Source organism: Corylus avellana, chromosome ca9, assembly GCF_901000735.1.
Source record: "Corylus avellana chromosome ca9, CavTom2PMs-1.0".
Classification (NCBI taxonomy): domain Eukaryota; kingdom Viridiplantae; phylum Streptophyta; class Magnoliopsida; order Fagales; family Betulaceae; genus Corylus; species Corylus avellana.
Window position 1 is genome coordinate 1,248,797 of NC_081549.1, and position 22,740 is coordinate 1,271,536.

The 22,740-nt window shown below is 35.6% G+C and overlaps 4 protein-coding genes across 4 annotated transcripts; 2 read left to right on the forward strand and 2 right to left on the reverse strand.

The window, feature by feature from the left end:
* Positions 1-1,539: 1,539 nt before the first annotated feature.
* LOC132191838 (sulfite exporter TauE/SafE family protein 4) lies at positions 1,540-5,600 on the forward strand. The gene is made up of 12 exons (XM_059606951.1): positions 1,540-1,903; positions 2,029-2,188; positions 2,585-2,785; positions 2,874-2,935; positions 3,036-3,084; positions 3,198-3,253; positions 3,339-3,425; positions 3,508-3,558; positions 3,653-3,892; positions 4,581-4,674; positions 4,778-4,918; positions 5,234-5,600. The coding sequence occupies exons 1-12, from the start codon at positions 1,739-1,741 to the stop codon at positions 5,314-5,316; spliced, it is 1,389 nt and encodes a 462-aa protein (XP_059462934.1). The 5' UTR covers positions 1,540-1,738; the 3' UTR covers positions 5,317-5,600.
* A 1,607-nt stretch (positions 5,601-7,207) lies between these two features.
* On the reverse strand, positions 7,208-13,828 carry LOC132161875 (uncharacterized). Its single transcript, XM_059572086.1, has 4 exons — positions 13,333-13,828; positions 11,996-12,979; positions 8,157-8,204; positions 7,208-8,068 (listed from the first exon to the last, which is right to left on the reverse strand). Exons 1-4 carry the CDS (start codon positions 13,558-13,560, stop codon positions 7,643-7,645), a joined length of 1,686 nt encoding a protein of 561 aa, XP_059428069.1. The 5' UTR covers positions 13,561-13,828; the 3' UTR covers positions 7,208-7,642.
* A 1,713-nt stretch (positions 13,829-15,541) lies between these two features.
* Positions 15,542-17,488, forward strand: LOC132161876 (large ribosomal subunit protein eL24-like). The gene is made up of 5 exons (XM_059572088.1): positions 15,542-15,610; positions 15,857-15,932; positions 16,026-16,127; positions 16,796-16,944; positions 17,141-17,488. The coding sequence occupies exons 1-5, from the start codon at positions 15,600-15,602 to the stop codon at positions 17,292-17,294; spliced, it is 492 nt and encodes a 163-aa protein (XP_059428071.1). The 5' UTR covers positions 15,542-15,599; the 3' UTR covers positions 17,295-17,488.
* A 1,540-nt stretch (positions 17,489-19,028) lies between these two features.
* LOC132192309 (homeobox-leucine zipper protein ATHB-22-like) lies at positions 19,029-22,227 on the reverse strand. Its single transcript, XM_059607604.1, has 3 exons — positions 21,899-22,227; positions 21,078-21,424; positions 19,029-19,509 (listed from the first exon to the last, which is right to left on the reverse strand). The coding sequence occupies exons 1-3, from the start codon at positions 21,987-21,989 to the stop codon at positions 19,252-19,254; spliced, it is 696 nt and encodes a 231-aa protein (XP_059463587.1). The 5' UTR covers positions 21,990-22,227; the 3' UTR covers positions 19,029-19,251.
* Between the last annotated feature and the right edge of the window lie 513 nt (positions 22,228-22,740).

Sequence of the window (22,740 nt, forward strand, 5' to 3'; positions counted from 1 at the left end):
CGTACAAGAGAGGGAAGGAGATTCGAACTAGTAACCTCCGCTTCGTTAGGGGTAGTCCCAGCCGATTGAGCTACATCTTGAGGACCACATAAGTGGCTTTTAAAATTACAATTTGATCAAAACCCAATAAACATCTATCTTATATTCAATGGTGATTTTAAAAATCGTTATGGTTATGAAAAATTTGTGTAAATAAGTAGAAGTAAGTGTAGCATTATTTCCGGAAGTAGAATAACCATTCCTATAGAATAGTGTTTTTTTTTTAAAAAAAAAAAGCTTTTGTTCAATTCCAATTAGAACACATATATTGTTCCCAAACTAAAGAATAAGACTAATTATTTTATTCCACTATTGTTTATTCCTAGTAATTATAACTATTAATTTTTCTGGCGAAAATACAAATTGTACGAACCAAACGAAACCTTAGGGTTTTGAATTGCAAACAATTCAAACGATCTTATGAAGACGAGAATTGATCTATTTGGTTTGCAGAATAAACTCCTATAATAGAATGGTTATTCCTGTGGAATAATCATTCTTTTATTTGGTAAGAATATATTCCTAGGAATAGTTATTGCCGTAAGAATCATTAATCTCTTCCACATAAACATAGCTATTCCTCTCAAAATAGGAAGGAATTGACAACTTTAAAAAAAAAAAAAAAACCAATTTTTTTTCAAAAAGTTTATTTTAACCCTTAAATTTGTTTTTTATTAAAAAAAAAAAAAAAATCAGTTAGAATTCAAGGGGTAGCCGACCACCTCCTGGCAAGACCTGGGGGTGGTCGCACCACCCTCGGAATACCTTGGGGTGAACCCTCGAGGTGCCTCGGGGGCGGTGCGACCACCCCCAAGGTCATCGAGGGTGGCCTTGCCACCTCCAATGGCAACAGGGGAGAGGGGAGAGGGTGGCCGCGGCCTCCACCAAGCCTCGGGGTGGCCTTGTCCACCCCAAATCCACCGTTATTAGCCGGTGGCTTTGACAGTGACACCAAGAAAATATTAATAATAAATAAAAATAAGAGACACAAATATTTTAAGCGATTTATTTGCTCTTATTCACTTAATTATTGACTTGAAATAAAGAGTAATTTATTTCCATTTTACATTTGGTAAGAAATTAATGTCATGGCATATTTGAAAAGAGTAATATTAGTTATATATTTAAGAGTCATTTGACTCATTTATACCCTGAATTACAATAATTTTAAGAATAACGTGAACTTGATTTTTTTTCCTTAAACAAAAAAAAAAAATCTGTAAAACATCCACACCACCACTGTTATCATGCCACGTGTAACATTATCGTATTTAGTAACCTCATTTGATTTCGGTCTTTGGTCTGGCTCTGCCCTCTTGTGCTTGCGATGCATGTTAAATCACCTCCTACTTGCAGGGGCGGAAGCATTTGAAATTTCGGAGATAAAACTAAAAAAAATTAATTTTTAAGAGATTAGGGAGATATTTTTTGAAAGAATATTAGAAAAAACATCCCCAGCCAGCCACCATGTAATTCCCCCCTGCTTAGTATTTTCTATAAACGACAACCTAGTATCTCTCGCTCTCTCTGTCTCTCTCTATCTCTGTCTCTCCCTCTCTCTCTCTCTCTGTGACGCAGCAGTTTTTTATATAGCAGTTGATGATTGTATAGGCTCTTGAATAATTTAATCAGTGAAACCAGGCATCTGGGCGTTTCAGGAAAAAGAAAATTGTTGTGGTAGTTCTTGGAGGTAACGCCAATGGCGACAAGGGGATTCGTGCTCTATCTCCTTTCTGGTTTCTCTGTGGCTATTCTCTCTGTCCTGTTTATCAGCGACTTTAGCGGTTATAATCCAGACTATTCTCCGAACTCCGCGCTGCTCCACTCCTCCTCGTATGGATCCAGCACCGATGCTGTTTGGCCCGTATGTCTCTGTTATTCTCTTCCCTTTCGTCGTGTTTACATGAAAATACGAATATATGCGTTTGTAATTGTATATATGAGGGCATTGATGATATTTGCTTATTGGGTTTTCTTTTTTGGATGCAGGAATTAGAGTGTAATTGGAGACTTGTTGTGGTGACTCTGATTGGATTTCTGGGATCCGCTTGTGGAACTGTGGGCGGTGTGGGAGGGGGAGGCATTTTTGTTCCCATGCTTACTTTGATTGTTGGATTTGATACCAAGTCTGCTGCTGCGCTTTCTAAATGTAAGCTTCCTTCCATTTTTTGGTCTCACATTCTTTCTTCCTTCCTTTTCATCTCTCTCTCTCTCTCTCTCAAATATGGTGTTTCAATGGATTAATGACTTTCAGTAAAATAAATTTAATTAGTCAAATACGGTAACTACAATAGCTGAAAAGGCGGCTGAAACCTGCTCCTTTACATTTTCTGTTCCAATTGGTCCCTTTCAATTTCTGTGATTGGTCTCTCCGCTTTTCGCCTTTCCATTGATCCCAGAAATCAATTATTTTTCCTTTTCTGACCCCCAAAAAAATAAAAAATGTACCACTTTTTATGGGATGACCAATTGTATAATTCTTGTGATATATTTTACTTTACTTTTATAATTATAGAATTATATTTGTAACATGGAATTGTTGCAGGTATGATAATGGGGGCATCGGTATCATCAGTTTGGTACAATATAAGAGTTCCACATCCAACAAAGGAAGTGCCAATCCTAGACTACGATCTTGCCCTTCTCTTCCAGCCTATGCTTATGCTTGGGATCACCATCGGCGTGGCGCTTAGTGTTGTCTTCCCATACTGGCTTATCACTGTTCTCATCATCATCCTCTTCATGGGTCTGTTTAAAATCAACAATATTCTTTTACTGCTCTGTTCCCATCTGCAGAAATTATTGCTGACGTCTTTTTTCTTTTTTATGATCAGGGACCTCGTCAAGGTCCTTTTTCAAGGGACTCGAGATGTGGAAGGAAGAGACTATTTTGAAGGTCAGTTTCTATGATTTGTAAAGTATATACTGTTGTACTCTTTCTTGCAAAAGTGGCTCCTTTTGTGGTAATGATTGTTGGGAAAAAAAAAATATTGCAGAAAGAAATGGTCAATCGACAAGAAACAGTGGTTAACTCTCGTGGCGAACGTAAGGCAGCACATACAGAACAGAAGCCAAAGTATTTATTCCTTTTTCATGAATTATTTGTGAATGGCTTTAAGTCAAACTTTATTTTTTTATTTTTTTTTTGTAATTTTCAGTTCTGATTGATACACAGTATGAACCGTTAATACCTAGAGAAGAGAAATCTCCAATGGTGAGCAAAAGTTTACTTTATCATCTTTGAAGTTTCCCAATCCTCTTTGGTGAGACCAACTGATCTTATGCTCTATATCTTTCAGCAATTATTATGTTTCAACCTTAGGTGGAAAATGATTTCTGTTCTACTACTTTTATGGGTTGCCTTCCTCGCCTTGCAGATCATCAAGGCAAGTACTCTCTTTCTTAACAGCTCGTCGGGTTTTGGTGTAAAAAATTATGAGTCTTTATGGTTATAAATTTATTTTGCAGAATGATGTAGAGGTTTGCAGTGCATGGTATTGGGTGCTGTTCTGCCTGCAGGTGACACACACTTGCCTTTGATTTCTCCTACTATTCTGACTTTTTTTTCTGATGTGGGGTCAATCTCATCAACTCTTGGTTGCTTCTGTGTCAGTTTCCCATTGCACTTGGGGTGTTTGGATATGAATCAGTGAAGCTATACAAAGAACAGAAGAAGAGGATGAGCACCGGCAACACAGAATGCATTTGCGAGGCTTCCATCGAATGGACTGCTGTCCACATTGCCTTCTGTTCACTCTGTGGTATCCTAGGAGGCACTGTCGGGGGCCTTCTTGGTTCCGGCGGTGGATTCATTCTAGGCCCCCTTCTCCTAGAGATTGGAGTCATCCCCCAGGTTTAATAATTATATCTTCAATATCAATATATACTTTGAGATTTTCTGTTTTTTTTTTTTATTTATTTATTTTGTTTTTGTTTTTTTTTTTTTTTTGGGAAGAAATGAGAGAAGGGTTTGATTGAAATTACGTTTGAGATGCCTAAAAGTATTAAAAAGTTCGTTTGTACTCGTTTGATAAAAATCACATGGTTAAAAGAATATCTCCCTCGCTCTCTCTATTCATATTGAAAATTTTGTCTATTCATATTGAAAATTTTGTTGTTAGTGAAATCCTGTTGCTTGTGGTAGAGTAGTGATATTTGGCCTACCGGCGTGCTTGAATAGTAAGTACGTTGGTGTTAAAATATTATTAAAATAATATTTAAACATTAAAAAAATATATATTTTATAATATTTTAATACCAACGTGCTTACTAAACACGTCGTTTGGTGATATTTGGCCAATCAACGTGTTTAAATAGTAAGCACGTTGGTATTAAAATATTATTAAAATAATATTTAAACATTAAAAAAAATAATATTTTATAATATTTTAACACCAACGTGCTTACTAAACAAGTCGGTTGGCGGAATATCACTACTATTTGTGGTAATATTTTCTTACAGTCTCATAATTTTGATAAAGTAGTAATGATGAAGCAGCAAGAAAACTTGACAAACTTTTAACTTTTGTTTTTATTCGCAGGTTGCGAGTGCGACAGCAACATTTGTGATGATGTTCTCGTCGTCCTTATCCGTAGTGGAATTCTACCTGCTCAAGAGGTTCCCTATTCCCTACGGTATATATATATACCTCTCAACATCTGAAATATTTCTGCCATTATTTTTTTGTGTTCCATCTCTGTAATGTTTTTTTTTTTTTTTTCCTTTAACTTTTTGCAGCTGTATACCTGACGTTGGTGTCTGTTTGTGCTGGCTTCTGGGGGCAGTTCCTTATAAGAAAAATGATCACAATTCTTAAGAGGGCATCTCTTATTGTATTCATTCTCTCTGGTGTCATCTTTGCTAGCGCTATCACAATGGGTACAACAATTCTCTTTAACCTAAAACCACCTCTGGATTATCTAAAATCTTGGTCCCTTCGGTTTAGCAGTTTCATAAATACCAATTTCAAATTAAAAAAAAAAAAAAAAAAAGTTAATGAAACCGCTATTTTTAAAAGCGTAATTAAGGTCTATTTGAAATTGCGATTTCAAAACGTACGGTTTTAAATGTATAATTTTTAAAAACGCAGATAAGTGTTTGGTAAAATCGTAGTTTGACTTTTTAAATTGTATATTTGATTATTTTGGCTAATTAGTATGTTTTGGTTTTTTTCTTGTTAAAAAAAACTCTCAGGGGTCGTTGGTATTGAGACTAGCCTGGAAATGATACGCAACCATGAGTTCATGGGATTTTTAGGGTTCTGTAGCAGTCAGTGATATCTAGCAACGATTGGAGAAGGTAACCAAAATAGAAGTTCTATGAAGAAAATGGCAAGGAAAATGGGTTGAAGACCATTGGGGGAGTCATGGCCAATACCTAGTTGACCAACATTTCCTCCCTAATAAATAAATATATATTAAAATTTCTCATGGAACAATAAATGGCAGCTTTGTATCATTGTGTGGATTAGGCAGCTGGTTGCTTTGAGTGTTAGCTACTGGCTGACACCTCTATCATGCTTCTATTTTTCAAATAAATGCATTTGATTCTTTAATTGGCATATCTTTCTTTGTTAATTATTTGCTTCTTTTTATCAAATATTTGTCCATCTCCCAAAGTAGAATATTTGAAGTTCTCCTTCCACTCTTTCAAACTTATATCTCTCAGTTGAGAGATATATTTTTCGGTATTAGACGTCTCGAGTCTTATTAATATTTTAATTTGATTAGGTCAAATTATGGAATTAGGATTCCCTCGCCAGTTAATTATAGTATATGAATATTTTTATTCCCTCAAAAAGTAAAAAGACAAAAATACACATCTACTACTATAACTAATTGGATATTATCCAGTTTATTTGAACGGAAAAGAATCCTGTTTCCAAATTATGACTCAATCAAACTTGAGAAAATATTCTATACTTTTCAGCGAGCAAGCCAAAGTGCTACTATAATTACGTTCAAATAGAAAAACTATATACCATTAAATAATTTAAATCTCATTCCAACATACTATTCTCATGCTGATAAAAATGACATCTGTTTTGTTCTCTTATGTTAGCTTTTGTGCTTTTTGTTTTCTTCCGCGCACACATGGGCGGTTTAGATTGATTGAGACGACAAACACCCACTCCCACAACTCACATGGAGGTTCTAAGATAGACAGTTCGATTTGGTTTCTTCTCCTTTCACGTGTTATTTCTGAAAAAGTTGAAGGAAACAGGTCCTGTAGAGAGCAAAGCCAGAAGAACACGTTAAAACACCAAATCTTTGTCTAAAAGCATTTATAGATGGTAAAAAAATTTCGACTTTCTATGTAATGTCTCATAGTGAATTAAAAATTATTAATTGTAAATAAAAATATCAATAATTTTCAGTTCATACCAAACAACGAAAAATAATTTCAGGATGACTATTAAATTGTAAATCAAAAGCCCAAAAAAAAAAAAAAAAAATTGCAGAAAGTTTTTTCAATTAATTCTTCCGAAAATATTTTATGTTGAAACAATCACGCTTTTAATCATATGTTGTTGTCCTTGATCCTTGTGTCTTGGCCCTTTATAGACTTGGGATAATCCAGAACAGAAATCTTCAACAACGAACCAGTCTTCTTTATTTATTTATTTGTTTTTTTCTAGTCAGACGCAAGATTCCATTACAAACAATAGCAAAGCACACATGGGTGGGGAGAGAAGGACCCCCAAACAACAGCAAAGAAGGTTGTGATTCTTCTAGTGATGAATATCGAGGACGAAGGAAGACTGGTAGGAAGTTTAAAGGTTTACTTCCCACTCAGCAACTACGTCGTTTTCTTAACCTTATTGGAAATCAGAGAAATCGACGTCTGTAATAATTTAAATGTATAAAACCTGACCCATACGCTCTTAAACAAATAATTAATGATTGTTTTGGAACAGCATGCTTTATGACATGACATTTTGATCATTAAAAAGGAAAAGACCTTACCTCAAATGGGTTTGGCTTTGATCCAGTTCTAGTTGGAACTCAACACATTCCAACCGTTCTTAGTTTCAACTGGAATTCAATCTGAAAAGATGCTAGTCCCACTAGCCCAACCCGACCATCATAAAACTGAGAACATCTTATACAACATAAGCGAGCTCATAATGCAGATTTGGCTAAATTATGCATGAAGTCTAAAAGATCCAAAGAAAATGGAAAACCCACCTCAAATATGCTCAGGAAAAGATATAAGATTTGGTAAAGTATCAATACACTTTCAATAGAATCTGGATCCAGTACATGGGTCAAATTGAAATTGTTCAAATAAACAATGTTCATGAACAAGTCAGTCGTAACAAATGCCACACGTCCCGTTGTATGCGACTAAATGCGATGGAAAGAGCATCTTCTCAGAATCAGAGAATCTACTTTGTTTCAGCTGTTGCTTCGCTCAAGCTTCTTAGAGATATTAGAACCAAATGCTATCCACCCCACGCCCATTCACAAAACAAATACTCAAACGAAAACAAGAGAAGCAAGCAATCGTGTCTCTCATGAATGCCAGCGGCTATCTAACAAAATTATGCCGAAGATGATAATGATGACAAGGCAGGTTTAATAAGAAACGTGTGCCACGGTTCTACCTAGATGAACTACCAGAGGCTACCTTAGAAGGTTTATCTTTGACTTGTTTACAATCTGAGTTGATGGCAATGTTCCCCATACCAACCTCCATTGCTTCCCTTTCATCCTTCTCCCTCTTCTTTTTCTCAGAAACGACACTTTCCGCTGCATGGTTTTCATTAGAAGGAATAGATGGCTCCAAGAGGCGAGGTCCTGCATTGATCCATGGATGAAGGAGGCACTGAGCTGCAGTGGGCCGTTTCTCAGGGACAAAATCAAGGATTTGAATCAGGAAATCAGTCATGTCATTTGCATCTTGCTCGCTGAACTCGTACTTCTCTACAAGAACCTTGTTCAGCGGCCAGAAACGCAACCGACGGATGTGCCTTAAATCGCCATATCTGTTGAAGAAATCCCGGGAATAGCGGCCACCTAAGGCAATCTGAAAAAATTGTTGGCATTTGGGAAGTTAAGCCCAAGTGTCTTATGAAGTGAGCTTTTGTAAATGATGGGAAAGATACTTTTCTCACCTTGCGTGGCATCATTCCAAGAAGCTCCATCATTAATGCCAAGTGATCCTGAGATCATTAATTTTTTTTTCAAAAAGTTTATATTTGTCAAATATGCTGAAAGCTAAAAAAGTTGTATTACAGGTGAACACTTATCCATACCACTTAAGAAAACCCTGAATCTATGGCAGAAAGAACAGTTAGAACAGCACATATAATCACTCGGATCAATCCTCCTTCAAGGAAACTCAAATCTCATGTTATTAAAAAAAGAAGAAAGAAAGAAAGAAAGAAAAAGCATGCCATGTAAAACATCAAAACAGGCAGTCAAACACCAAGATACTCGAGGGTAATGCAAATGTCCACTCAAGGGAAACTAAAATGAAACAAGGAATTGGAAGAAGAACAGCTTATGCGACCACTCATATAAGACCATATCAGCATTAATATAATATGACCACTAGACAAACTTTTACAGATTTTATACAGAAGTGTTTGCATGTGAATACAGTGACAGGAATATTGTAGCACAGAATTTCATATAAAGGAAAAATATACAGAACATAAACTAAATTTAATGCACTTTTCAAATTAATGCGAAGAAAACGTTTGAAGTAGTGCACAAGTTCTAATCCAGTGACATGGAAAATTATTTCGAAGCACTTCATATATACATCCAAAAAGGCAGCAACAGCACAGCAGGTCAGCAATGAATAAGATCAATATCAAGCCAAGGAGAAACTCTTAATACTCAAAACCTGTTTCTGAAAGGACACTGTCGCAAGAGAATATACTGCTTTTTTTTCAAGTAATTATTTATGATGAAAATAAACTGCTCTTCTATCATCAAACTGATGCTTGCTAAGATGATTGTATGTCAAAATGCACTTTTTAATCCAATCCAGAAAAATATTTGAAATAATTAGTGTTTTAAAGAGACGAAGGATTTCGTAGTTCCACAATCCATCTTGTTGATAGTAAATTATATACATGCATATCACAGACTAAGAACATGACGGATAAGCAAAAAGGACTATGAATATACTTGTCTTTATTAGGTCTCTGAGAACTAAGTTTATCCTAGAAAAGCGCAAACAAAGATTGTTTATGTTCCCCCACTAGATATGCAATCTAGTGGACTTTAAAGATTCAGTGCTTGATCAAATGAGTTTTTGTTCCCCCCCTTTTGGAAATATCATCTCAGTTAAGATCAATACTTTGGCAGCTTGAGTTTTATTCTGCAAACCTAATTTGTCTTAAATTAGTACATTGAGATTAGGACCCCAAATGTATTCAGATTTTAATGTAACAACAAATACTAAAGAAGAAGACACAATCATTCCTTTTAAGTTCACATTATATTCATCAATTTTAAATGTAAATACTAAATATAACTCAAAAACCCATACTAGACTGCACCCAATACCTCATACTCCACCCTTTTTTTATGGGAAGAGGAGATGCCATTTGATTCAAAGACCATTGACAAAGGTAATATTCATATTCATCAGTTGGTTGCATTACCAACAGATGGTACCATATAGAGCTAATATATTTTTAAGTTAACAAAATATGGATAGCTTTTAGCTTGGGTCAGCAGCATCTCCACCCTTGTTTTATGGGAAGAGGAGATGCCATTTGATTCAAAGACCATTGACAAAGATAATATTCATATTCATCAGTTGGTTGCATTACCAACAGATGGTACCATATAGAGCTAATATATTTTAAGTTAACAAAATATGGATAGCCTTTAGCAGCAGCATCTACTAAAGTCCTCCAAATTTAAGTATCTGGGTTGTTTTAAAATCTGAAGCATTAATTTGAATTAAATGTAAAGAAAGGTTAGACAACATGAAAGTTGATGGAGATAAACATTACAGGCTGGGAAATGTCCTTCAACAGCATTGCAAATGATAGTCAAAGCTGTGGCCAAAGGCAAAGTTATGGATGTAACCAGGGGCAGTTGCAGAACTGTTCAGCAATAATTGATTACATTAACCTAACACTATGTTTGACTGAAAGCAGGGGAGGAAAAGGAAGGGAAAAGTTTCGTCCCTTGAGTTATTTAAAAGAAAAATATCATGGGTCCCACAAGAATCAAATATCAAGATACTCTCTCTCTCTCTCTCTCTCTCTCTCTTCATGTCCTTCCAATATGGGAGGAAACAAAAGGTTGGGCCCAGACAGAAGGGAGATCTCTCCATTTCCCTTCCCTTCCCCGCTTTTCTCCCCTCAATCAAACAAAAGACAGTACTTTCCTCTCAACATTTTCCCTCACCCACTTAACTTTCCTTCACTCTTCATTACATTGAAAATAGTGCGAGGATGACTATGAGCAACTAAACCAACATTCCCATGTTCTAGGAATCGGTAAGTTTTTTTTTCTTCTTCTTTAATATCTATCATATACTTGTAGGTTTATAAGAGTAATAGTATTTGGCATTCAAACCGCTAGATATTCTTGCTCATGTGCATGGCAGCTGTAGCATACATAAACAGAATAGAATAGTAAATTAAAGTTACATATGTGACTATAATGAGCTACCAAGAAATCAAGAATTCTATTATCTAGCATTAGAGAAATGTTATGACATGTCCGTGGAACTAGTCAAGATTGAGAATAAGTTGTGTGAGTTCTGAATCTAAGAGATCATGAAAGTGTCTGTATGCATAATATAGCATGGAAAACTTGGTTAAAGTCTACTTCATCAGTGTTGACACTGATTGTGTAGGATTTTGTTTGTATTGACAAATTGCTATTATGGTTAGCGACATGTTGCAAATGCATTATTGCAATATTACTAGCATTCTTGTCCAGCAAAACCACATGATAAAATCACTTGCAATATTATGTTATTCGACACTATCAGCCTGTTTTCTATATTTGAAAATCTTGGCTGAAATATTTTTTCAGAAAATAATAATTTTAATATTCTTTTTTTATAAAAGTAAACGAACTTCATTAAAACGCAAAGGACAACCCCAAGTACACAAGAAGTATACAAGAAAAATACTTAACCAGAAAAGGAAAAAAAAAATGAAAACTAGAAATATGCAAACGCTAATAGACAACCATACATTGAAATAGGGTATTGAAGAAAAAGGCATCCACCATTGTTCTCGATCGTTTTTTTCTCTCCAAATATACCACATCAAGCAAGGCAGGATCATTTTCCAATCAGTTTCACTTTAAAGACTATCATACTGCCCTCTCCAAAAAGCGAAGAGATTTATTACTCGATGGGGTATGACCCATGCTAAACCAAAGAAACCGAAGATAGAGTTCCATAAGGCACTACCTATCTCGCAATGAAGTAAAAGGTGATCAGCGGTTCCCCACTCTTCTTACAAACGCAATACCAATCTATCATAATAATCTGCCTCTTTCTTAAGTTATCCAAAGTGAGGATCTTACCTAAAGCGGTTGACCAAGCAAAGAAAGTCACTTTAAAGGGGGCCTTACTCCGCCAAATAATGCTAGAATCTTTAAGTGGGGAAGATATTTGTTATGTTTTCTTACTTGCGAACTCACTAATCGCGTGGAGAACAAAAATAATGCTAGAATCTTACACAGGACCTACAACCCCTATCTTCTAGAAGTATAATTTACAAATACAGCAGCAATTAGAGGATTGTGCAAATTGCATAACTCCTACTCATTTCATTATTGACCATTCCATTAGTACTCAAAAAAATGGCAAAAAATATTGAGAAAGAGGCGGGGGCAGGGGAGCAGAGATGAAATTAACATATACATGGCACAAAAGCAAAAAGCTAAGAAAAAAAAAGGGATGCAGTCCATATAACATGTTGCAAAAAAAAAAGAAAAAAAGTAAATAATTGAATAACAAACATACCTCATCCCTATCAAAGTTGTCGCCACTATGAGGATCAAAGAGTACATCACCAGTTGCAAGTTCAAAACAAATGCAAGCAAAGGACCAAAGATCGGCTGAAGTAGAATATTTAGATCCAAGGATCACCTCTGGACACCTATACTGTCTTGTCTGAATGTCGTTCGTGAACTGTTTGTACGTCCAACATGCATTCCCAAAATCGACCAACTTGCACTTGAGTTCAACTGATGCCAACAGCTTCTGCCTATTGGAGCGGTTTCCTCTCTTACTAGCCTGATTTCCTAGCCCAGTGCCCTTCGTTCCATCAGCATCTGACAATCTATTTGTCCCGGCAGAACTATTAGGATGGTCTTCTACAGAACCCACATTCAATTTCGCACTAGGAGAAGACTCCACAGCACTAGATGATTCTGGATCTGCATCCGCTTCCACAGAAACTTCCTTGTCCGCACAACCCTGAGCCGCTCGCTTAGCCTTTCTTCGAATCTTTTTCTTCTGGTTCTTAGTCAAATCCCCATTTAATGTCTTGATGTCCTTCCCAACTGCAGACTCCAATGCAGACTTATCCTTACTATTTGGAAGAATGAGTGAAGCACCTGACTTTCTGGGATCCTTAGAAGGGTCTATCATTGACATTAGCAATATATTTTCTGGCTTCAAATCAGTGTGTATGATAGAGAGTTGTCTATGCAAGTAATCCAACCCCGCCAAAATATGAAAACAAATCTCCTTCACCCTATGAATGGGCATACCCCGGTATTCACTATATTTTATAAGGGTCAAAAGATTATCTCCTAAGTACTCAAAAACCATACAAACATGCTGCCCATTGGGACCCGAATGCTTGAAATGATCCAAAAGCTTCACTACACACTTTTTATCATCTGGGTCACCTTCAGCAATTTGCTGCAGGATGGTTATCTCATCCATGGCCGCCTCAGTGTAATGTTGGGCACTCTTTTGCACTTTCAGAGCTACATATCGCTGCCCCAATTCGCAAATTAACATAAAACAAACAGGAAAGAAAAAATCCATTCATTCAGTTACTAACAAAACAATAGCATTTTTTGGGTCTCAAAACATGAAACATTTTTCAGAATTTAAAAGTTCACCTTTTCTCTTAAAATTTTCTCTCGGCAACCAAATATAACACAAACCCAGAAACGAACAAGATCAATTAAACACTACTATTCTCAAAAATCACAATCTTACAAACCCACACCAAGTCGCATTCAACTATCAAAGTTCACTGCTTTTCATTCACAGGCTACATTCAATCAATCACGAAGATCACCCAAAAAAAGCAGAGAGAGAGAGAGAGAGAGAGAGAGAGTTACCGAAAAGCGGGTGTCCCAAGCGAGCCAGACGGTGGAGAAATGGCCCCAGCCAAGCTTGCTCTGGACGACATAGCGACCGCTCTTGAACGTATCGCCGACTCGCACCGCGTGGTACCCTCCACGCCTGTAGTCCTCCGTGCCTTCGTCCTCCGACGTGTAATCGCTGCTCTCGCAACTCCCATCCTCCGAAGAACAACGTTGCTGCTTCTTCTTCTCCTCCCTTTCCATAACCCCTTTCAAAATTTAGCGATCTTTAACCAAATCTATATAGGGTTTTTGGCCTTGGGATTTAGGGCTTTGGTCTTGGTTGGGAAGAATGTGAAGAGAGAGAGGGAGAGAGAGAGAGAGAGACGTGACCGAAATTTCTCTTTGCTTCCGGAGTTTTGTCTAGCTGTAAATTTAGGGTTTCTTAACAGGCTGAAGTGATCGATGGGGGCTTTCTTGGGAATCAGTGAGGTGTCGTCATCATCATCATCATGAGAAATAATGAGAAGAACTACTGCTCCACCTTTGTGTGCTTTCACCCTCCTTTATTTATTTATTTTTTCATTTTCTATTTTATTCGTGTTTCTCTTTTTATTTCCCATTTTTTTAGCATTTTCTTTATTCTTTTGTTCTTTATTTTTATTTTTAAAAATAACAAAATAAAATAAGTGAACATTAATGTCCCACAGAAATAATAATATTGAAAGATATACACTTGAAAATGTTAAATAGCATTTCTCCTCTCTTATTAATTGAAAAACTTTGGCAATTTTCTACCGTGTAGAGGCATATGGGCTCCTAAATAATAATTTTTACTGTATAAATTTTTTAACACAGCCTATAAAATATCATGTGTTATTTGAGTATGTGAGAAGCACGTTCCGTTTTTGTAATGTTGTTAAAAAATATATACAACAACCTTATACTATAAAAAAATAAACATATACAGTTCTCATATGATAAGGGACGCTTATCACTTTTATAAATTGGGTTTAAAAAATCTTCCTACAATCCAATTTATTTTGTCCTGAATTTTATTAAAGTTAAAATAGATATTTAAGGAGCGGGAGGTCGATCTCCTACAAAAAGTCCAATGAAGTCAATACAAAGCTCTTGTATTGCTAAAAAACAAATAAAAGCAAATACAAGAGAGCTCAATCAAATTATTTGAAAAAAGGAGCATTGCCCAATCGAGTATCTTCTTGATTTGACCACCAAGAAAGCGCCATTAGATTGACAATTTTTTTAAGCAATCCAAATGATGAGCTATACTTATTTACATAATAAAAATAAAAATAAAAGAAAAAAGATGAACTACTTGAAGAGTCGCCTACATCAACATCAAGGGAGCATATATGCCATTATGAAAAATGGTTTTTCTGAGATCAATTGGACTCCCATGAGATAAATTGAATAAGGTTTATTTAAAAAATAAAAAATAAAAATTACAAACCATGATTTAATGGCTAATTTTTACTTGCATGTCAACCATTTTTATGACAGTTATATGAGAATTTACTAAAAATAAAATTGGAATTGCGTTAGGAAATAGAGCCTAAAAGCGATTTTTAGCAAAGGCGTTATTTCAAAGTTTTTTTCAAGATGCAGTTCTTCATCAAAGTGTTTTTTAAGTTTTTTTTTTTTTACCAAACAAACTCATTTTGTTTCCTACAAATTTTTATGTACTAGAAAGCACATTTTAAGTTTATTAGCGCAATCTCAAACGGAAAATAGCATTACTCTTACCATATGTATCGTGAGTATGTGACATAAAGGAAGTGAAAGTTTTCTCGTTTGGTAATGCTTTCAAATTGTGTTTTTTTGTATTTTGGTTGTGATAAACGTAGCGTAAAGATGAAAGTTGTTTGGAGTATTTTCTATGTAGAATATGATATTCTCAATTTCAAATGAAATGAAAAAAAAAAAAAAAAAATCTATTTTATAGGTTATGATTTAAAGTTGTATATGAAATCAATGCTAACATATTTTTTAGAATTTTTTTAATAATGCTTATAAGGTGTTGTCAAATGAGCCCTTAATTATTTTTGGGCCGCTCCAATCTACATGTGATGATGGAAATCAAGTGAGCCCATCTGAACCATACGCGGGCTGATTGAATGAGAACACGCTGGGCCGAATGAGAATTCACAGTGGCATTTTCGTGGTTCTCTGCCAATATAAGGGCTTAGTTATTCACCTTCCTCATATATATACGATATGTCGATATCTCCTTCTATTCGACTTCTAGGGTTTCTGCATCTGCCACACGACCACCAGCAGCCATGGTTCTCAAGTACGCCTCTCTCTCTCTCTCTCTCTCTCTCTCTCTCTCGTCTCTCTCGTCTATTGAAACGCATAAATCACAGTATTAGCTATGTTTTCGATCGATTTGAAGATTTTTCTTGGATGAACTTCTAAATGCATGAGTTTGTGCGTAAAATTGCTCGTGCAAATGTGGATTGTGTTGTGATGGATTATTCGAATGGTCCTTATTGTTGTTTGATATTCTGTCAATTGATGTATGCTTTTGGAATACCAGGACGGAACTCTGTCGTTTCAGCGGAGCCAAGATATACCCGGGAAGAGGCATTAGATTTATTCGCGCCGATTCTCAGGTAATTTTTTTGATTTAACAATTTGGGAGCATTGTTTGATTCATTTCTGGTTAGTTATTGAAAATAAGGACCTTTTTCTGTTAATCCAATCAGGTTTTCCTGTTTGCTAATTCGAAATGCAAGAGGTATTTCCACAACCGATTGAAGCCGTCGAAGCTTACCTGGACAGCCATGTACAGGAAGCAGCATAAGAAGGTGAGAAAGCTTTGATACATATATTCATAAATATGCATGTGTATATATATTAATAATGATTTACGTATTTATATTCATTTGGGATCTTTACATATAGCACCTTCTATCTCTTTCTCTTAGGTCAGGATTTGCTAATAACTGAGTTTAGATCTATTATTTAATTCAAAACAAGAAATAGGTTGATTAGTTTATATGAGCATTGAAAATGTACTCCATGATTCTTGCCCATGAAGCTCCCGGACAGTTGTTATTGGAATTTTAAACTTTTAAAGTTGATATTAGGATTGAAAGTGTAATTAATGATTCTTGCCCGCAAAGCTCCTGGGCAGTGGTTATTGAAATCTTACTTTTTGACTCAAATGTTTCGATGCATCATCTATTTCTCGTGTATACCTGGTAAAGAAGAAAGAACAAAGACACATTATTATGATATTTGATGCTGAATTGATTGAATGTGCCTCCGCTTGGCATCTTGAAAACAAATGAAAATTAGGGTGATCCCTTTGGTGGTAAACATATGTTTAATTACATTTGTACATACTAAGAGCGGTGCACCTAAAAACTAATTACATTTGCTTCTTGAAACATATGAAAATTACATTTGCACCTAGTAATTGAAAAAAAAAAAAAAAAAAAAGGGTTTCTGACACTGATCTTGACATGCTTAGGATATTGCCCAAGAGGCTGTGAAGAAGAGGCGACGTGCTACCAAGAAGCCTTATTCGAGGTCCATAGTTGGTGCCACCTTAGAGGTTATCCAGAAGAAGAGAGCTGAGAAGCCGGAAGTCCGTGATGCTGCCAGGGAAGCTGCTCTGCGGTGTGTTTTCTCCTCATTTAGATTGTTTTTTACATTTTTTTTTTCTTTCTCTCTTAGCTTTTCCTTGCACTTTGTTATAAGGTTGTCGGTTGTTGTGCAGCTCTTGCTACATGTCATATGCATCTTAAATGTTCCTTTACTGGTTCCTTGACCATTTGTCATATGGATATTTTGACGAATTGAATGTATTGTGCAGTGAAATCAAGGAAAGGATCAAAAAAACAAAAGATGAAAAGAAGGCAAAGAAGGCAGAAGTAATGTCCAAGTCACAGAAGTCACAGGTTAAGGGTAGCATTCCCAAGGGAGCTGGAAAGGGTCCTAAACTTGGAGGTGGTGGTGGAAAGCGTTGAGCCGCTGGACTAAACAGTTTCTATAACCTTTCAGTTTTGAATGTTTTGTAAGAGTTCATTAGCCTTGTGGGGCCGAATCATTTATTATTTCTGTTTTTTATCGCATGTCCGGCACCTTGTTCTTGAAGAGATATCTGCTTATCTTGCTGAATTTGAGTATTTCCGAGAGTAACTATAATTCTACAATTTTTCTACTGTGTGTGAATGTACTGCCGCACTGGTATGTGAAAGCTCACTATCTTGGGTTTAGGGGCTTGCTAATTGTTCAGATGTCGTGTTGAGGTAGCTGGATGATTAAATACGATTTTGTGTTGATGCCCATGTAGAAATGATCCCTTGATTCACATGCTGTAAAATCAAACAAGTAATCTATGTGTTCTTCTGACTAGATATAAAGACGAGAAGTTGTCCTAAAAATAGAAAACAAAATGTAGGAAAAAATGTTTTTAAACAAAGCGGTTTCATTTGGCATGGTGACAGGCTGACGGCTTTTTTACTCTTCTGATCACAGGAGAATATCTTTACTTTGCGGTTCTGTTTTAGAGTATTTTAATGGAAAATATGTTGTTATATGGTCAATATATTGTCACCTTATTTAAAATTTGTAAATGATGTGGTATTACGTGTACAATTAGACTTAACACAACAAAACTTGAACTGTAAAATGAATCTTTTCCAATTTATGAGAGAATTCTGTTCTTTCCGACACGACATTAATCATCTAGTTTAAACCTTAGGTAGTCAAATGAAGGCATTGCAAATGTGTCATTAGGTTTTGCCTATTTCAAGGGCTCTGCTTTGTTTGACAAAGCTTTTTTTTTTAGATGCTATAGTTGATATAGATTGATGTATATAAAAAAAAAAAAAAGTAAGAATATTTGGTATAAAAAAAATGAAAAAAATTTGTTTTGTAGTGATTTTTTTATTTAAATAATAATAAAAAATGAATGATGTGATATAAGAACTAAAAAAAATTGGAATATTTTGATGTTAATTCTTTTGGAAAATGGTGATAGACAACAACAAAGAATAAAGGGAAGGCTTTGTTTGGCAAAGCTGCATGCTTTGCTAAGGAGCTTTGCCAAACCTCGTTTCAGCTTGATGCCCGCGGTGTCATTCAAGAGGGTACTGGGGTCGGTGGGGTGGGGTTCAGGTGAAATTTTTTTGACAAAATACTTGATGTTTCACTTGAACTTCAAATTCTTTACCCGCTTCATGGGCCGGGGTTTAGGTGTACGGGGCCAATAGAGAGGGGCCCTACCTGAGCTCAAACTCTCCTGTTTGAAGCGGGCCCTTGTTCGGCTGTGCTCCTGCTCAGACAAGGGAAGTCCCCTTGATGACGTTTTCTAAATTAATTTTTATGATAATAACTTTAAAAAAAAAAAAAAAAAAAGTGTTTCACTTAAAGTATACTACATCAATCTTTATAAAATGGGTGGTAAGTCAGTTACTTAGTGTAAAATAAGTGTGATAAATAGGTGTAAAAATATTCATAAAAAACCCCGAAGCTAGGCCAGAACTCTAACCTCTCAGACGGTGTAACACCGTTAGCTTTCAGGAATGGAGATATGGTGCAATGAATTGTCTCTATTGCATGGTAGCAGTTGTCTAGAAAGTTCAAGCGTGTATTCGAGATATTCTCTTTATTGCACAAAAATAAAGTTGGGAGGTTAATCCAAGTGTTTACTTCTTTCATTCATCACATCACGCACCAAAAAGCAAAAACAATAGAAAAACCAAGGAACTAATGATCATCAGCATTATAACAGCAACAACAACTACAATAATTAGAACGTACATCATATCATATGCGAGTAATCAAGAAAATTTCAGGATCAGACGACAGTGTCTTTTCACTCAGACAGCAAACTACTTCCTCTCTCACCCTACTAACCTAGACAGACAAACTCTGTTAAAGATCAGATTATGAACAACCAAACAGCACAGTTTTATGGTTTTATGGGGGATAAGAAGGCAGAGCACCGCCCCAGTAAGGTGGCGGTACAGGGTTGTACTCCTCGACGATATTGAATAGATAGTTGCACTCTGCATTGGGTTGGTTGGTCGTCGTCGTTCCACGTTGCTTTTGAGAGGCGCCATTAATGGCGACTGACGTGCTCTCCACTGTATCTTCCCCAGAGATTTCTGTGTACCCTGTGGAGACTTGCTTCCTCGCCACTTGCTCTGTTCTTAGCATGGCTTTCAATTTCATAACCTGCACCAACAGACCGACTTAATTGCTGTGTTGGATGATTTAACAAAAAAAAAAAAACATTTAAATCAAAAATCTGCTTTGATTTTCCTTTTCCCAACATTTGCTGTTGTTCGTACATATTTGATTAATGTCTTGTTTATGAAGCGGAAGGAGGCGGCTTTGGGCTGGCAAAGCAAGCTAAAAGGCATGGGACACTGACAAATCTTTGAAAAGCGGGACACAGACAAGGATATGGTAACGAGTGTATATACATATATAATTTTTTTTTTCAGAAAATATTTCAAAATATATATCTTACTGCACTTTTTCTAATTAACAAAAACGACATGAAAAAATTTTTTTTATTAATTTTTTATTTTTATTTTTTTGGACATGTCTACACAACTCTTTAGTTAAAAGTCTTATATTCGCTATAAATTATTAAATTGAAGTAATTTTAGATGGTTTATTTATATTCTACTTGTATTCTACTAAGAATGATATAGTATTAAAATTAATGATCAATCAAACGCCCAATGATAATTTTAATAGCCACATCATTTTTAGAATGATACAAATAAGCCGCATAAAATTACTTATTAAATTGACTAAATTGAAAACCAGTATGTAAACCCGATCTCTACTTTGTTCTTAGAAAAAAAACAAAAATACCCTAAACTTGATAAAATCTTACAAGTATCTTGTTTTAAAAATTAAAGTCCAATATATATATATTTTTATGTACAAGGTTTCCCTTTAAACTACATTAAAAAAAAAAAAAAAAAAAAAAAAAAAAAAACTAATTTATTAATTGGGAAGAAAACTTTAACTAGTATTCAAATGATTTGCTAATTTAGTCACGGTTTCCCTCTCATTTAATGATTTAAGAAAGATATTGTTTATTTAAAAACAAAAAACAAAAAACATAATCTGACACTATGATTAATTTTATTTTTTATTTTTAGATTCAGGGCGCACACAAACATGTCTGACATATGTCGAAGATGCATTTAACGTTTAGCTTACACGCGTCCGTTTTTATTGTGCATTGGGAGCCCCCCACTCCCGTCCGAAGGAGTGTCTGTAAGTACTTACTTCAGGCAAGCAACAGTGAAATACCAGGAATGGGATCACCAAGTTTTGTTTTCATTTAGTTGGATATACAGCAAAAGATGCAAGCAAGTTGGTGAAATGTCTCCCATGGACCAGCTGGATCAGATCCTGTCTCCTCTATTCATTTTCAGACTCTGTTTCTTTTCTTTTTCTTTTTTTTGTTTCAAAAAGTTTTTTAATACGATATGAAGCTCAAATATTATTGTTCTTATATATATATATATATATATATATATATATATATATATATATAAAGATGTTAACCCTATGCTCTATCCAAGGTGCCTAAGTGACAATCAACAAGTGGGTAAGAAAAAAAACGGGTGGAATATAAAACAGATTCTCAAGCTACGTACAAATTAATAAGATAAAAGAAAGTTAGACAGAGAGAAGAAAGAAAAGAAAAGAGTTGATTATTTTATGCAGATTGCATGTGAATGTGTATGACTAATTTGATGGAAATTAGACGCGCGCACCTCATCTTGAAGCTTATGCTTCTCCCTAGAGATGACATCATAGTCATGCTTGAGCTCATCGTATAGGTGCTCAAGCTGCTTAGCCTTCCACCTGGCGCGCCTGTTTTGGAACCAAACAGCGATTTGGCGAGGCTGCAGCGCGAGCTCCTTGGAAAGCTTCATCTTCCTGTCAGGGTCCAGTTTTTTCTCCTCCTGGAAGCTCCTTTCCAGTGAATCTAGCTGATCGCTCGTCAGCCGCTTCTTCTTATCCTGTAGGCAGCTCCCATAGTTGCTGTTCTTCTCCATTCCCGCCATCATCCCCTGCCCTCCAGACTCCACTACCATTGCCGGGTGCTTCACCTCCATTCCTGAAATTACCAAACCAAAGCTCAAGATAATGCTTTTCTTACATGCCCTTTTTTTTACTAGCTTGTTTCCTTCCCGTTAAATCACCCAACTTGAAGTGCAACATATGAAATATTTAATTCAAATATGAGATGCATATCTCTGGATTCGAACTTAAAACTTGTGCTCTGGTACTAAAGCAGATGATATAAGTTCAAACCCTGATTCTATAACATTAAGTTTTTTAACACTTCATAACCCTCAAAGCATTTTTAAGTGTACAAGAAATTAACTATATAAATTGAAGAAGAAGAAGAAGAAAAGGAGGAGGAGGAGGAGCAGCAGATAATTAAGATCAATTAAGAGGCTAGCTAGCATATGCATGTAAAGTACACTTGCTTTAGTCTTTCAAGCAAAAAAAGAACAAAAAAAAAAAAAAAAAAGAGAAGACCGTGATTGAGAAAACAGTGAAGAGTGAGAGGGAGTGATGAGTTTACCTGGAAATGGGTCGTAGTTATAGTTGTAGAGGAAGCTTAAAGAAGATTCTGGTCGAGAAACAAAGGGTCTTAAGTTCCCATTCCAGTCCATTTTGGCCTCCACTTTCTGTCTCTTTGCCTCAGACGAACCCAAAAATTTGTCAATGTTATATGGACTGAGTGGGTTGGACCACAAAGAAAAACGATAGTAGGCGACGGATGGAATTAGGGAGGCGTGAAGGGAGTGGTGTAATGTAATTAGGTTCTATTCTTCTCTTTTACGGTGCCAACAAAAAAGTGAAGGCGTTTCTTCCTACTTCTCTTTTTGGGTGCTGCAAATATTTGTGTTTATTTTTTATAGAGATGAGATTTATAGTACTCGAAAAGAAGTCAGGAGGAGGCGTGAGAAAGGGAAGGCATATGTCAGTTGTATAGGAGCAGGACTATTGGGACCAGATGTAGACCTTTGATCCCACCCTTCCATTTTCATCGCTATCCAACCGACAACTCTCTCTCTCTCTCTCTCTCTCTTTCTCTCTCAATATAAATATAAACATAAATGACAGAAATTTCTTTCGGTAGGGAAGAAATATCATTTAATTTATTTAAAATAATTGAATCATAACTTTCTTATTAAATGCTAAAATATAACTTATTTTAAACGCTTAAATGAGATAAATGACTAAAATTTATTAATTTAAGAATCTTAAATTTTAAAAAAATTGTAAGAGATCTCAATTCGTCTAAGTTAGCAAACTGTTATTAATGACCTTAATAATTTAATGTGTATTTTAAATATTTATAAATATTTTGCACTATATATATATAGAGAGAGGGGGGTAGGGGTAGGTGTGGCGAAATTA